At 37.3% G+C, this 16,850-nt stretch overlaps 1 protein-coding gene across 2 annotated transcripts in view; it reads left to right on the top strand.

The window, feature by feature from the left end:
• Positions 1-780: 780 nt before the first annotated feature.
• The window catches only part of LRCH2 (leucine rich repeats and calponin homology domain containing 2), a 108,878-nt gene continuing 92,808 nt past the window's right edge, over positions 781-16,850 (top strand). For both annotated transcript variants that reach the window (XM_045538902.1, XM_045538901.1), the window contains exon 1: positions 781-1,126. In XM_045538902.1, the coding sequence (XP_045394858.1) occupies positions 781-1,126 (346 nt within the window). The remainder of the gene's footprint in view (positions 1,127-16,850) is intronic.

The following is a 16,850-nucleotide window of genomic DNA, read 5'->3' as shown; positions in this document are numbered from 1 at the left end:
TGTGATGACCAGAGTTTTTCATCAGGCAACACTGACAAGATGAGAAAAAACTAGAGATATTTTGGAGATCTTGGCACAACTTCAAAGAGCGATAGAACAGAATGCTGAGAACTCTTCCAAGTTTTGGAAAGCAGCAGTTTGGCTGAGCCCCACACACTCAAACTGGAGGCTTCCTTGAAAACGCTTTAAAAGTCTTTTCCTATTTTGGTATTCTAAACGATGGCAAAATTCGTATATGCCTAAAACTCAATACTGCATCAGTTTTCCTTCCCAAATGACTCCCCAGCCAGCCTTTCTCTGTTAGCACTGATAAATGATTCCTGAGGTATTTGCAGTAAGCTTCTCAATCAGCTACCCCATAGCCCATCTAAATGCTGTTTATATCTATTCTGGAACGAATCCCTTTCATCCGTATCTCATATATTTGTTTTTGTTTTGCAGAACGAAAAGGGTGAAGCAACTTAGAGATTTGGGGACATATCGCCAAAATGACCTATAGTTAGCCTGGTGTCGCTCTGCAAGATTTTGGTACCCAAAGCAGCGGAACCGGGATTTAGCATCCTTCCTCTGATCATACATTTCTTAAAGCAAGCGTTCCGCACTTTAGAACATCATCTCTTCCCTATCCAACACCTCCTCCCAGCCCGCCCCCCCCATTCCTTTCCACCCTCTACCTCCGCCCCCCCCCACGCCCCCAGCCTGCGCATGCGTCCTAAGAACCCCCTACACTCACGGCTCAGGCTGCGAGTATTGTCGGGGGCTATTCTCTCTCCCAGGAACATGGCGGCGAGTCAGGGAGGTGGTGGTAACAGTGGGGGCGGCGGTTGTGGTGGAGGTGGAAGTGGCGGTGGCGGTGGCGCGGCCGGAGGGGGAGGTGGCGGAGCCGGAGGGGGAGGAGGCGGCGGCGGGACCCTCGTGGTGCCCATCCCGGTACCGACTCTCTTCGGTCAGCCGTTCCCCAACGGGCCGCAGTGGAACCCGGGGAGCCTGCAGCCGCAGCACACCGTGAGGAGCCTGGACAGGGCCCTGGAGGAGGCGGGCAACTCTGGCATCCTGAACCTCAGTGGCAGAAAACTCCGAGACTTCCCGGGCAGCGTCTACGACCTCACGGACACCACCCAAGCAGGTGACAGGACGGGGGGGGGGAGGGGAAGCTGGGCTGAGAAGGAGGCGGTGGAGGGAGTGGGTGGCTGCGTGGCTGCGTTGTCGGGCTCTGCTGGTCTGGGCGGGTGCGCGGGGGCGGCGGCGCTAACAAAGTCGGAGCAGCCAGTTCTCCTGAACGTGAGGGGCCAAGCAGGGAATGGGGCGGAGGGGGCAATGCTGACTGAAGGATGTGCGCAAACTGGGTGGGATGTTAGGGGCGAGAGAGCATTATTGTTAAAGCGAGTTTCCCCAGTAAGGGTGGGAAGGGAGGCATTGACACCTTCCTTAACGTATTTCTTTCAACTCTCCTGGATGTTCCCATCCTTCCCGGAAAAAAACAAAACCAAACCAGACAATACTGGTCTGGTTTAAGGAATCTACATATTCCTTAGAGGCATACGTGCTAGCAAGATTGGCATACCCCTTTTGAGAGTACAGCAACAGTATTGCCATGGTTTTTCCGTGTTCTTATTTTGTGTGACTTAATCATCCTAGGATATTCTTGGCTTCTTTCTTATCACGTATGCCTTTAAAGACTGAGATTTTTCATTTTCCTGGTGTTGAGAAGGTAGTGGCAGTTAAATTAGTATTTGCTGCAGTGGCAAATTAAATCATCAATCACTTATGTGTCTGGTTACTAGGGGAACGATAATCCTTGTTTTGAGTTATCTCAGAGTCTTAATTTTTATTGCAGAAAGAGCCAACAATTTTAAGGGCGCTTTTGAGAAAAAAAATTAACTCCATTCCTTATGGAGTTGTGGATTAATGGCTTATCATTTGGCATGAGAAATTGGCTATTGTAATGTTCTTCATATACTTACTGGTAGTCTTTGTTGTGGGTGGCATTTTTTTGTTAGGAACACATTCTCTCATAAACCAATACTGAATTATTTTAGGTATGTTTTGGTTTAATGAAAGGTTTTTTGCTTTTCATAATCTCTAAATTTGTTATTTATGTGTCTTTTTTCATGTGCTTTGCTGAAATAAATCTTGGACAAAATTATTTTAATAGATGTCATGATTTTGAAGCAATGTAGTAAGTAAATTCACCCATAATGAGAAGTAGTAAGAGATCTCTTATTTTTAGAACAAGACAATTTCCGTGTATTCAGTTTCTAGATATTAAATCAGGGTATGTGTGTTGGAGCAGGGTGGGGAGAGGAAGAAAACCTAAAACTGAAGCTGTCCACCCAGTGATTCTTTTAGGGATTATCCTAAGAACTATGAATTCGTAATTGATTACTGATTTTATATTTTGGAAAGCATGTTTGAGTATTCACTCCTTCACTCCGAACAGATTTCCTAAATAATATGTTCATATATTTATGACTATTGGCAAGATATTCTCCTTGGTGTGTTCTTCAAAGGCTTCAAGAAAAATGATTTCAGACTGCATCATTATAGGGATATATATTTTTGTTTGTTGTTCTTTATAACCTATCAAGGATCCTTCTATCTGCAGAACAAAGTTTAAGCATCCTAGCTTGGCATTCAAGGCTTTCACTGTCTGGCAACACTCCTGCATAGAACCCTTTCTTTCAACTAGGTCAACTCGCTGTCCCTCAGATATATTTTGTGCATTTCTGCCTCATCTTTATACAAGATCATCTGCGTGCTTGGGATTTCCCTTTCTTCGCCACCTATTTAATTTTGTTCAAGCCACCTATTTAATTTTGTTCACGGTCCAGCTCTTCCAAGAAGCTGTCTCCAACTGCCTTAGTCCATAGCAGTCTCCTGTTTCTTTGAATTTCCATGACACTTATTGTCTTTACCACTTACTTGGCTTTATTTTCTTCTTATGTTTCTGTCTTGCTATCCCTGAGAAATGGAGAGTCCCTTATAGGCTGGGAATAAGCCATATTCTTGTTCAGTCTTCTCATTATATATTCCTTTTATTATATTTGCTAGTATTTCTCATAAATATGAATGTCATCTTATGCATTATAACCCTGGGCTTAAGCCTTCAGTTGGTTTTCTGAGGCAAGCTTCAACACAAACCAGAACCATATTTGTTCATGGTAAACATTCATTCATCATAAACTTCATTTTACTTTTTCTTCTCACTTGAGTGTATGTTTCTTGTGGAAATATTTCAAAATCAGATAAGAGTAAAAAAGATCTACTGCTGCTCTTTTTTCATTTAAATGAGATATCTGTGGGTGACTCATTTGCCATTTGTTTTTGACAAAATTTAGCCCTGAAGTTTTTAGGAGCAGTATTTTTGAATGTAAATTCAAATGTGTAAATGAAAGTAGGTACACCAGAAGTAAGGAAAAACAGAGAGTGTTTAAGATTATACATACATACACATACATATACACACAGTGTATTCTCTATTTGATGAAAAGGGCCTGCTTGCTTGGTGATATTGTTATACTTAAAATGACTCTCAGTGGGATAATGTTTCAGAACCAAACTGATTAATTAGACAAGCATATATGATTTATTGGATTGGGAAGAGGCTACAGGAAGGAAAAATAGCTAAGAAGCTATTATGTTAATCTAGGTGAGAGCTGATGAGAATCTGGGTTGAAACAATATTGAATAAGAGGAAATTGATAAATTTCAAAAGAAGTGGGAGGGCTTTTTGCATTATTTTGCCATTCCACACATATACTTAAGAGGGAATAGACCAGTGGTTTGCCACTGTGGCCAAACATTAAAATTGCAAGGGAGTTTTTTTTTTTTTAATGTATCCCTGGGCCCCACCCCAGACCCATTAAACCAGAATCTCAGGGACCAAGGGACTTTTAAAAATAAAATTTCCCAAGTGATTCTAATGTGCTGTCAGAGTTGAGAAACCTTAAAGTAGCTTGGTTTTTAGGAACTTAAGAAATATTTGTTGTTAGAGTGAATGAGAACATTGATAAAAGTTTAGTGATTAACCTTAAAGTCACTTGTCAAGAGGGTCAAAACCAAAACTAGGAACTAAGTGCTCAAGTTCTAGTTCAGTGTTCTTTTCAGTAGAGTTGTGTGAAGCAGAGACTCATTTTTTCCATCATACTGTGTCTATTCATCACATCATATTGTGAATAGAAACTTACTGGGAACCTTAGTTTCCGTGCATAATTTTACATTTCATACTGCTTGATAAATTTGCATAAATAGTGCCGTCAAAATATGTACCAGCAAAATCTTGTTTTCTCTGTTAACAGGCTTGCTATGGCAGAAAATGGATGGTAGGCAGCTGTGGGCAAAGTTTATCTTTGGTGTCTTTTTACCTCTCTCTGCAGTTCTGGTGTCTGTTCTTCACCTGCCCCTCCCTCTGTCCCTATCAAACTTTCCTCCTTCTTTCTCTTTCCCTCCTCAGCCTCACTCCCTCAACTTACTGGAATCCAGCTCAAAGCCAAATGATTGTTGTAGCCACTCTAGAAGATTAACATTTAAAAGGGGGAATTTGCTAATTTACTTGAATCGTCAATTGTTGGTTTGTGCTCTTGACCTTTTTTGAGTAGATCTGCCTTCCAGATACTCCTTGGTTAAAATTTTCACCCACATAAGGACATAAAAACAGGGATCAGAAATTTGGTAATCCTTTTCAGTAAAGTAGCTGACTAGTGCTGTGTCAAGAAAAGAAGCCAAGCTCTGTAAAATAATTTTAAAGTGATTTATTCTGAGCCAAATTTGAGACCATGACCCGGAGCCACGCCCAAGAAGCCTTGAGTAAGTGGACTTACTATGGTTGGGTTACAGTTTTATATATTTCAGGGAGACAGGGATTATAGGTAAAGTCATAAATCAATATGTGGAAGGTTTACATTAGTTTGGCCTGAAAAGGTGGGCCATCTTGAAGTGGGGGGGGGCTTACAGATTATAGGTGGGTTTTAAAGATTCTTTGACTGGTAATTGGTTAAAGACATGAAACTTTGTCTAAAGGCTTGGGATGTTTTAAGATAAGGAGGTCTGTTTATCAGTTTATCAGAGACGAGCAGGAAATACTAGAGTTGTATTTCCTGTAACATATATTTGCAGGACAATATATTTGTTCTGTAAATTTGACATATATTTGTTGTGTAAATTGAGGACCTGCAGGTTTGTCTTGCTTACTCTTAGGCCTATTAATGGGCTATAAAGGATACTTCCCGGGCATGAGGAGGCTTGTCTGACCTCCCTCCTCCTGGCAGGCAGTTTAGTTTTAGCATAATCTCCTAGGCCAAGAGGAGGTCCATTCAGTCAGCCCGTTGGGGGAAGCCTTAAGAGTTTATTTTAGTTCACAGCTGTAATGTCTTCTCTGAGATGGTCTGTAGGTAGATTTGGCAAGATGAAGGGAAATTGCCTAAAACTTTTTGGTCCCATCTGGATACTATGATAACTTGTTGATTTGAAAATGCATTTAATGGTTACTCAAACAAATCCTGAATCCTTTCATAGTTGACTCTGTCACCAGTGATACAAATACGTGGATGTGTTTCAGCCTACTTGCAGCTGGTTTCTCTGCTTCTTTATACCTGTTTATGTACATGAGCAGTAAGTCTGTGAAACAGATTTAGGAATTCTTACATACATCAGATTGTGCTGTGTCCTGGATAATCACGTGTTTTCCTGTAAACCAGAAGTCAACTCTAGTATTTCCTGCATGTGCTGGTTCACCTCTTCAACTGTGGGGCATGGTGCATGCATCAGTTTGGAAAATGGAGCCAGATAAACTGTAGCATCTGATTTTGTTACATAGGTGAAGGTCCAGTCAGTGCATTTAGTGGAATGAGCTCCTGATTGTGATTTTGTGGCCTTATTCAAGTATCTGCCTTGCTTTATGTAACAAATGTCTTCCTGAAAAATTGAATATGAAGCACATTTTTGGCAGCTGACTCATGTTTTAATTGCTGTAGATTGAATTTGAGTTGCTGAGCCTTGTAGTGATTTATTTTATTCAGTGATAAATTTTATAGCATAAATAGCTGTCCTTTAATTTCTTTCTTTTGCAAGTTCACATTTTGAAATAGAATGGCGTCTTAAATTGGATTACATTCATCATTAAAATAATACCATTTATACAACTCTTTATAAATTTCTAAGCCCTTTCATATATATTATCCTATTCTGTCCTAATCGTAACCCTGTGAGTTTGGCAGGGTACATAGTAATTACTCCTTGTGGTTGAGAGAGGTTAAGTGATTTGCTCGAAGTTAAATGGCCAATCTATGGCAGAGTGTGGATCAGAGCCTAGGTTTTCAAACTCTGCCACTATCACAGTGTTATTTCCACTGTAACAATTCTCTCTTTATAACAAAGCTATTATTATACAAATGGGAAAAAAACAAAACTGTTATTAAAATAAGCACTATGCCAATAAGTAGACTATTTTATCTGAAAAATAAATGCTTAATTTAACTTAATAGGTTTTTGTTTGTGGTGTGGTGTGTTTTATGTGTATTTGCATAACTTATCATGCCTCACTTTCTGATAGTTTTAGAATGGATTTGTTAAACAAGAATTTACTGAACTCCAACTTTAGAAACATGATTATGGCTAATAGAGAAAGAGACATGGTTCTTGTCCTTGAGGAGTTTATAAAATAGTTGAATGTATATAGTAATATGTGTAACAATTAGAGAAGAATTACATTATATTATATACTAGTATTCAAAATAGTATGCTTCAGTAGAGTGTACAAATGAGAGATATGGAACTGTGTCATAAGGCTTCATTTACTGGGGGTCAATTTAGTTTGGGAAAGCTTCCAGAAAAGTTAGGTTAGATAGATGCTTACTGCATGACATGTATAAGAATAGAAGTGGTTGATTGGGATGTTTTAAAATTGGGGTTAGTGGAATACTTTCCTTAAGGTTTAAAAAGTAATATTTCAATTTAGATTATTTGTGATATAAACTCTGAAGCATTTATTTGGCATCAAAAGCATAAGGGTATACAAGATCTAGAACCTCAGTGACAGCATAAAGAGGTGATGCTAGGGACACTTTTCACAAATAAAGGTAATTGAAGACTTACAAAATTGATTTGCTGGGAGGCGGTATTTATTTAAGTTCCAAGGCACACAGTGAAACTCTGCAAAAGAGCATATTGTTTTCCCAGCCCTGCTCAGTAACCCACTCTGAGAGATGCTTAAACTGTGTGATGCCCACCCACCGTTCTCGGAGGCTGGTTATCATCATGACCTAGAAAGGGATATCTTTTAGTTTCCCCCTTTTCTCTACACTTTGGGTGTATTTGGGTACTTCTTGAAAAATTGTAGTACTCTTATAATTAGTTATCTGAAAAGTTTCAGAAAGGGTTGTCTGTTTCTCTTTTATAGAAAAAAATACCTTACACTACAGGGAACCATTTAATGTAATAAAAGAAAACTGTATATGTCAATTTAATAACAGTTTAAGGTTCTGTTTAGTCTCACTTTCAACTAGTGCACTCAATCTGCTAAAGGTTAAAGTTTAACTTTTAATCTTTACATTTCTCCTCTTTCAAATGAGTTATAAATTCCACTTACAGGATACCAGTCAATGGACTGTAATGGGTAAACAGTAGCTATTTTCTAATGTATTTTTTGTATCAAATTTTTTAAAGAAAAGTTTTTCCAGATAGGAAAGTAAGTTCTTTCCTTTTGGTGGACATTGTTGATTCTGTGTACTCTTTTACAATTTGTGACGTAGATTGTTGTCACTTTATTTTAAATTATTTCCATCTCTTTCAGTAGAATATTAGAGATTCTGGGTGACAAGAGACAGATATGAAATAACTGTGACATAAACTTTTGTTTGAACTCTATGGAAACCAACCAATTCTAGAACATTTGTGAATTTGAATTTTACTCAAAAATGGCTTCGTTAATGGTTATGTTCCTAAGAGAATCTAGTATGTGTAGCCTAGAGTTTTTTACTTCTTAAAATATAATTGCAATATATAAGTCCTTTATACTTTGAGCTAATTGGCTGGGGATGTCTGTGTCAATGAGAAATAATTACATTTGAAGATGTTTGTGATTTGGAAGTAATAGTAAATTGAACATAGATAACTGTGTCCTAACCTACCTTAATTAGTATGTAAGAATGAATTTGTCATATTGATTTTATGTAAAGGTTGTAAAGTTGCTGCTTTCAAGGAATTTATGATTTCATAATGGTATAAAATAAGAACCCACATTTTATATAGCCTAGATCCATGGTTCTTAGTGGTGGCTGGGGGAGGTTGCCTGCAGGGGATATTTGGCAGCGTCTGGAGACATTTTTTTTTTTTTTTTTTTTTTTAAAGAGATGGAGTCTTGCTATGTTGCCAAGGTTAGAGTGAAGTGGCTATTCACAGTTGCGATCATAACAACGTACTACAACCACGAACTCCTGGGCTTAAGCCATCCTTTGCCTCAGATTCCACGGTAGCTGGGACTACAGGCCCTCACCACCACACTCAGCTGGAGACATTTTTGACTGTCACAATTTGGAGGTTGCTGCTGACATCTAGTAGGTAGAGGCAAGGGATGCTGCCAAGCATGCTACACTGAAAAGGACTGCCCCACACAACAAAGACTTATCTGGTCCAAAATGTCAGTGGTGCCAAGGTTGAGAAACCCTGGATTAGAGTAAGATAAATGTTATAAATGAAAACAAAGTGCAGTGCAGGTTCAAAGAGGGAGAGATGACATTTGATTGGGTTTTTTGAACATCAGAGGGGGCTTTATAAAGAATGGAGGATTGGCCTTGAAGGAGGAGGCATCAGATTTTATATTAATAGTTATGCATAGTGGGAGGAAACTACATGAATATTGATATCCCAGCGTCTCCTCAAACTCAATATGTCAAATAATGAACTCTTGTTATTGACTCTAAGCCCCTTCATCACTCAGATCTGAAATTTGGGAGTTATTCTCACCTCTTCCCTTTCCTTCACCTTCTATATCTAGTCAGTCATAACTCTTTGAATAGATTTCAGATCTGTTTCCATCCTGTCTGTTCTTACTGCCATTGTTTTTCAGATTCTCCTCTCCTCCTCACTTTTCACTGGACTTGTCAGTAGTTCCCAGAATGATCTCTGTGCCTCAGGTTTGCTTCAACTCCAGCTAGTTCTCCATACCATAGCCAGACTACTCTTTCCAATATGCAAATTTGATTTTCACTTGTTGCTAAAACACCTTCAAGCCAGTAGCCAGTTCCCTATCAAAACATTGCAAAATCTTATTTCCTTATTCTTTGTTTTGAACATTAAATGAGAAGTTTAAAAAGCTACTATATACACTGTGCTTTATTTAACTGTGGTAATTTTTATATTTTATTACTTAACATTAAGTTGCTAAGATTCATCAAAATTGTTGCATAAAACTGTAGTTCATTCTTTTTGATGGCTGCATTATCTTTCTTTGTGTGAATATACCACACCTTTATTTAATTTGCTTTTTCATTGATGGCCATTTGCATTGTTTCCCCTTTTTTCCTCTTGTGAATAGTGCTTTTAAGCATTCTTATGCGTGTCTCTTACTGTACATGTGCAAGAATTTCTCTTGTGTATACTTCGGAATGGAATTGCTGGGTTATATGGTATGTCAATGTTCAAACTAGTTTACAGTTTACATTTCCATCAACATGTATAGGAGAGCCTATGAATCCATGTGTCCTTCAATATATGGTATTATCAGATTTAAAAAGTTTGGCCAAATGAGTTTACAATGGTATTTCAGTGAAGTCTTTCTTGATTTACATTTCCTTGATCACAATGATGTGACATTCTTCAAATGTCTATTGGTCATATGTGTTTCCTGTACTGTTGATAAGGAAAACCCCCATCTATTACTTAGCACAGCAGCCATCTGAGACCCCCTCCTCTCACGGAAGACCCGCATCAGCATACTAACCTAACACCTGGCCATCAGCATAATACTAACCTATTACCTGGTACATTAGCATAACACTAAACCTATTACCTGGTGCAGCAACTAACCTAACCTATTACCTGGCGGGCATTAGTCACCTGAGACCCCCCCACCCCTTGGATCACCCCAGCTTAATAAAAGTGGGAATAATTGGGTAGAGGGGGCTCAGAATTTGGTGAGGAGACCCCTCTGAGCCCGCCAGCGAATAAACCTTGATTCTCCGACTCTCCGTGTGCCGCTCCGTTTGTCCTCGGGATCACTCGCTGTAACACTTGCTGTAACACTGTGAGATAACTTTTCATTTATTTTGCCCATTTTCTATTTGTTTGTCCTTTTCTTAGCGAATTCTATGTGTTTAAGAAATACTCCTTATACTAATCATTTGTCAGTTTTGTGTATTGTGAATATCTTCTAATTTATAACTTGCCTTTTTGCTTTTTAAAGAGTATTTTGATGAACAAATGTTCTAAATTTTAATACAGTCAAATTTATCAGTCTTGAATTTTATAGTGAATGATTTCTGTGTCCTGTTTAAGAATATATAAAATATATTCATCGCATTTTTACTAAGAGTTTTACAGTTTTATTTCTGGTATTTAAGTTCTTAATCAATATAGAATTGATTTTTATATATAGTATGAGCTAGAGGTCCATTTTCATGTTTTAACATAATGATCATCTTTATCCAGATCCATCCTTGCCTGCTTCTTTTCTTTGTTTCTTTTTTAATATAAAAATGTCTTTATTTTCACTCCTGCTTTTGTCACATATTATTTGTTTTTTTTCTTTTTTTCTTTCTTTCTTTTTTTTTTTTTTTTTGAGACAGAGTCTCACTCTGTTGCTTGGGCTAGAGTGAGTGTCGTGGCATCAGCCTAGCTCACAGCAACCTCAAACTCCTGGACTCAAGTGATCCTACTGCCTCAGCCTCCCGAGTAGCTGGGACTACAGGCATGTACCACCATGCCTGGCTAATTTTTTTATATATTTTTAGTTGGCCAGATAATTTCTTTCTATTTTTAATAGAGATGGGGTCTCGCTCTTGCTCAGGCTGGTCTCGAACTCCTGAGCTCAAACGATCCACTCGCCTCGGCCTCCCAGAGTGCTAGGATTACAGGCGTGAGCCACTGTGCCTGGCTTTTTTTCTTTCTTTTTAAAATTTTTTTTTTATTTCAGCTTATTATGGGGGTACAAATGTTTAGGTTACATATATTTCCTTTGCCCCACCCGAGTCAGAGCTTCAAGCGTGTCCATCCTCCAGACGGTGCGCATTGCACTCATTATGTGTGTGTATACCCATCCCCTCCTCCCCCCTTCCATCTGCCCAAAACCTGATGAATGTTACTACTATATGTGCACTTAAGTGTTGATCAGTTAAAACCAATTTGATGGTAAGTACATGTGGTGCTTGTTTTTCCATTCTTTGGATACTTAGTAGAATGAGTTCCAGCTGTATCCAGGATAATACAAGAGGTGCTATATCACCATTTTTTTTTGTGGCTGAGTAGAACTCCATGGTATACATAATACCACATTTTATTGATCCACTCATGTATTGATGGGCACTTGGGTTGTTTCCACATCTTTGCAATTGTGAATTTTCTTTTTAAAAGTTTATTGAGAGAATTCACATGCTAGAAATTGACCCATTTAAAGTGTATTGTTTATTGGTTGTTAGCTGTGCATTCATCACTATTATTTAATTTTGGAATATTTTCATCACCTTGAAAAGAAACCCTGTACTCTCCCCATTCTCCCCTCTTCCCACTCCTTCTATCCCTAGGCAACCATTAATGTTCTTTCTGTGGATAGATTTGCTTAATCTGGGCATTTCATATAAATGGATTCATACAGTATGTGTCCTTTTGTGACTGGCTTCTTTCCTTTACTGTAAAGTTTTCAAAGTTTATTTATGTTTGTAGCATGTATCAGTACTTCATTCCTTTTCTTTCTGAATAATATTCCATTGTAAATTTTGTTTACCCATTCATCAGTTGATGGATAATTGAGTTGTTTCCACTCTTTGAGTATTATAAATAATACTGATGTGAACATTCATGTACAAGTTTTTTTTGTGTGGCTGTATGTCTTCATTTCTCTTGGGTATATCTGTAGGATTGGGATTGCTGGGTCATATGGTGATCTATGTTTAACATTTTGAAGGAAATGTCAAATTTTTTTCCAACTTTGTTCTTTTGCATGTGGGTATCCAATTGTCCTAGCACCATTTTTTGAAAAGATGAATCTTTCTTCATCCAGTTGTGTTGTCATCCTTGTTGAAAATCAGTTGACCATAAATGTAAAGGTTTATTTCTAGATTTTCAATTCTGTTTCATTGAACTATATATATGTCTGTTCTTAACCCAGTACCACACTGCCCTGATTACTGTAGCTGTGTAGTAAGCTGTATAGTAGGTTTTGTAATTGGGAGGTGTGAGTCTTCCAACATTGTCCTTTTTCAAGAGTGTTTTGGCTATGCCGGGATGCTTACATTTCCATATGAATTTAGGGATCAGTTTTTCAATTTTTTCAGAAAATGCAAGATGTAAGTTGGCATTTTGATAAGGATTGTGTTGAATCTGTAGATCAATTTGGGGGAATTTTGCCATCTTATTAAGTTGTCCAGTCCATGAATAGGGGATATCTTTCATTTGTTTATATCTTCTTTAATTTCCTTCAACAATATTTTATAGTTTTCCTAAGTGTTTTATTTTTTGATGCTATTATAATAGGGATTTTTTTCTTAATTTCATTTTTGGATTGTTCATTACTGGTATGTAGAAATACAGTTGATTTTTATACAGTGATACCGTATCCTTCAACCTTTCTTGGTCTGTTTATTCTATTTATTATAGTTTCTTAATGGATTTTTTAGGATTTCCTATGTCATATCATTTGCAAATAGAGATAGTTTTGCTTCTTCCTTTTAAATTTGGATGCCTTTTATTTTTGCTTTTTGCCTAATTGTCCTGGTTAGAACTTCTAGTGCAATGTTGTGTAGATGTGGTGAGAGTGGACATTCTTGTCTTGTTACTGAATTTAGGGGAAAGGCATTCAGTCTTTCACCATTAAATATGATGCTAGTTCTGGTTTTTTAGTAGATGGTCTTTATCAGGTTGAAATTTTCTTTCATATCTAGTTTTAAAATGGTTTTTGTCATAAAAGGGTATTGCATTTTGTCAAATGCTTTTTCTGTTATATTGAGATGATCATATGGTTTTTGTCCTGTATTGCATTAATGTAGTATATTACATTGATTGGTTTTGAATACAAGATGCACTCACCTTGCATTGCTGGCCACCTGTGCTTCAGTTTAATCTCATCCTGCCTCCAAACTCCATATTCCAACCTATTAAACCACATGCTGTTCCTTGTAAGTATCATGCTCTTCCATGCCTTCATTGTTTTCCTCTGCTATTAATGTCCTTCTCCCTTTTTACCACCTTGTGAACTCCTGTTGATCCTTTATATCTCAGATCAGGCCTTTCTTTATCTTTCTCCTTTCCCTTCACCCTCTACATACAGTGATTACTCTATACCTCTGTTATAGCAGCTGTGGTCCTTTACTGCAATGAATATATTTACTGCATTGTAGCATGAACCATCAATTTAATAACTTTTCTGAAAAAAATAAATACTATCACAGTAAACGCATACGTGGATTTCAGAAACGTTAGCATTAGAAGGAAATATGTGTTATAAAATCAAATATGTTATTTGTTTACATTTCTCTTTTTATTGGTTTTAGAGTTCTTTGAGTGTAGTGACTCTGTTGCTACTCCAACAGCTAGTACACTGTATGGTACATAGTAGTTGTTTAACACAATTTGTTCAATTAAGCCTCCTTTCTTACTCTGGGTGTCTTTTTAGGCCCCTGCAAAATTTGTCTCTTTGCTTTTACTGTAGGTTTTCCACTACTTCTCATATATGTACCCTGTTCTCCAGTCAGATTGAACTTCTCATTGTTTTCCTAATTTTTGTTTTTATCATTTTGTTATATTATTTTAAAAAATTAAAAAAGTATTAGAAAGAAAAAAGAAATAATAGCTTATTGCTTCATAAGCAGAGATATGGTTATTAAACTTTAATACTTTGGAAATTAGTTTTTATATGTTCTTATATTACACCTTTGGATATGTTTTTATTTTAGAGTAGCTGGCTGCTTTTAAATATTTAGATTAACTATTTAATAAAATTGATTTGTAAGTAATGTTTATGACATTAAATAAATCTGACATTGAAAATATTAGATTATAAAATGTTTTGAGGATTATGTCTTTTAACAAATTCTATCTTGAAAATCTTATTTGTAGATGAAGTCCAGGAAACATTGGGAGATAAGTGGACATTTTATAATTAGGTTTAGGAGTTTTCCAAGCAGTGTAGCTCTAAATTGTTTAAAATTGTGTTTTAGCATGTCTTGGTCTAATTTTCTCTTCTTACTGTCTGTTGTCCTCCAGTTTGCCATGGGCAAAGTTAAGATGATGGATCTACTATCATAGCAAAGTTTATCATCTTAGTAGTACCAGAGCGTAAAGGCTCTCACAAACAACAGCTCTGTGTGTTGACTGCTTTTTCTCTTGTAAAAACCTCATCACCTGATGACTAAATTTTCTCACATTTATCTGTGTAATATTGTTGCCTTAAAAGACTTCCAATTATAGTCTATTGTATACTCTTCTTCCAAATTATTCTTTCTGAAAGAGTTTTCCTTATGCCACTGTTCCACCGAAGAAGAATATTTTAAACATGATTTTTAAGGAATGCCTAATAGTGCATTGTATGGATATACCATAATTTATTTAGCTATTCCTTTATTGTTAGATGTTTAAATTATTGTTTATTTATTTATTTATTTCAGAATATTACAGAGGTGCAAATGCTTTGGTCATAGAAATTGCCTTTGCACCACCCAGGTCAAAGCTACAAGCATGCCCATCACCAAGATGGTGGGCACTGAACCCATAAGGTGTGAATTTACCCTTCCTCTCCTCCCAATCCCTTATGAATGTTACTTCCATATGTGCACGTAAGTGTTGATCAGTTAGTACCAATTTAATGGTGAGTACATGTGGTTTTTGTTTTTCCATTCTTGTGCTACTTCACTTAGAAGAATGGGCTCCAGTTCCATCCAGGATAATACAAGAGGTATTGGTTCACCATTTTTTATGGCTGAGTAGTACTCCATGGTATACATATACCACATTTTATTAATCCACTCATGTATTGATGGGCACTTGGGTTGTTTCCACATCTTTGCAATTGTGAATTGTGCTGCTATAAACATTTGAGTGCAGATATCAGATATCTTTTTTATAGAATGTCTTCTTTTCCTTTGGGGAAATACCTAGTAGTGGGATTGCTAGATTAAATGGTAATTCTACTTTTGGTTCTTTGAGGTATCTCCATACTATTTTCCATAGAGATTGTACTAGTTTGCAGTCCCACCAGCAGTGTATGAGTGTTCCTGTCTCTCTACGTCCATACCAACACTTGTTGTTTGGGACTTTTTGATAAAAGGTATTCTCACTGGAGTTAAGTGATATCTCACTGTGGTTTTGATTTGCATTTCCCTGATGGTTAGACATTGGCCTAGGCAAAGAATTTCTGAAGAAGACCCCAAAAGCAATCACAGCAACAACAAAAATAAATAAATGGGACATGATCAAATTAAAAAGCTTCTGCACAGCCAAGGAAAACAATCATTAGAGTGAATAGACAACCTACAGATTGAGAGAAAATATTTGCATGCTACACATCTGATAAACGGCTGATAATTAGAATCTATAAAGAGCTCAGGCAAATCAGCAAGAAAAGATCAAACAACCCCATTAAAAAGTGGACAAAGGACATGAACAGAAACTTTGAAAAGAAGATAGACTAATGACCAACAAACATAAGTTATTCTTTAATATGAATACACAACCAGGTGCAATTGTGCTCTTGGCTTATCCCCAGAGGAATTTAAACTCCTTTAGGACAGGTAATGCATCCTATATATAAATTCCCTATAGTATTTGGTTCAGTCCTGTGCCTCTCTACAATAGGTAATAGTAGATCTTTGCCAAATTTTTAAACTTAAAATTATCAGAAAGATCATGACAATTTTATATACTAAGTTCTTATACTAGTTGTGTGACTATAAACTGTAGGGAAATGTCTCCACCATGATGCCTTAGTGATCTTTGCATGTCTCCACATAGGCCACTTAGGCAAGGCTCAACCACAGTCTGACTCAAGTCTTGGGGGAATATTCTGATCCTCCCTGGTACATGGCAAGGATAGACAGACTTATGAGGAGCTGTCACAAGGCCATATCTTATCTACCTCCCTATCTTGTGGGAGGCTGCCCCAAGGTAGTTTTTTCTCTCCTTCATTCTGGTAGGCATGGGACTTTTCCCTCAGGTACAGCTGCAAATATGAAATCACATAGATGCAGTCTAGAGTTGACTCCTCAACAACAGAGCAACCCATTGTGGATGCTGTCTTTCATTTTCTCCCTCCAGTTTGGTTTTGTCCTGTAGGACTTGGGACATGGGGAGCTGATACCATGCTGATCATGCTTTCTTTGTCTGTGTTAGTAATAAACTATCTGAATCCATTTGGTCTCACTGGCAGCTGCCTCCAGGTTGCTGTGTAGGGGCTGTTTGAACATTTAACATAAATGAATAGGATTTTTTGGGGACTAGTTTGTGGAATTTGTCATTACTTTGTAATTAGTCAATTTACTGTAAATTGCTTTTAATTTCAAGATCCAATATTTAGTGCTTTACTATTAAACAGCTTAAATTAGCTTGGTCCCTGTTCTCTAAATACAGTATTATTTTTAGGGCACAGTATGCAACTGTAAGATTAGTCTTAATCTGGATAAATCAAAGATAAAGCAGTTAGTTTTGTT

The sequence above is a fragment of the Lemur catta genome, chromosome X (genome assembly GCF_020740605.2).
Source record: "Lemur catta isolate mLemCat1 chromosome X, mLemCat1.pri, whole genome shotgun sequence".
NCBI lineage: Eukaryota > Metazoa > Chordata > Mammalia > Primates > Lemuridae > Lemur > Lemur catta.
This window is presented reverse-complemented; position numbering and strand designations above follow the sequence as displayed.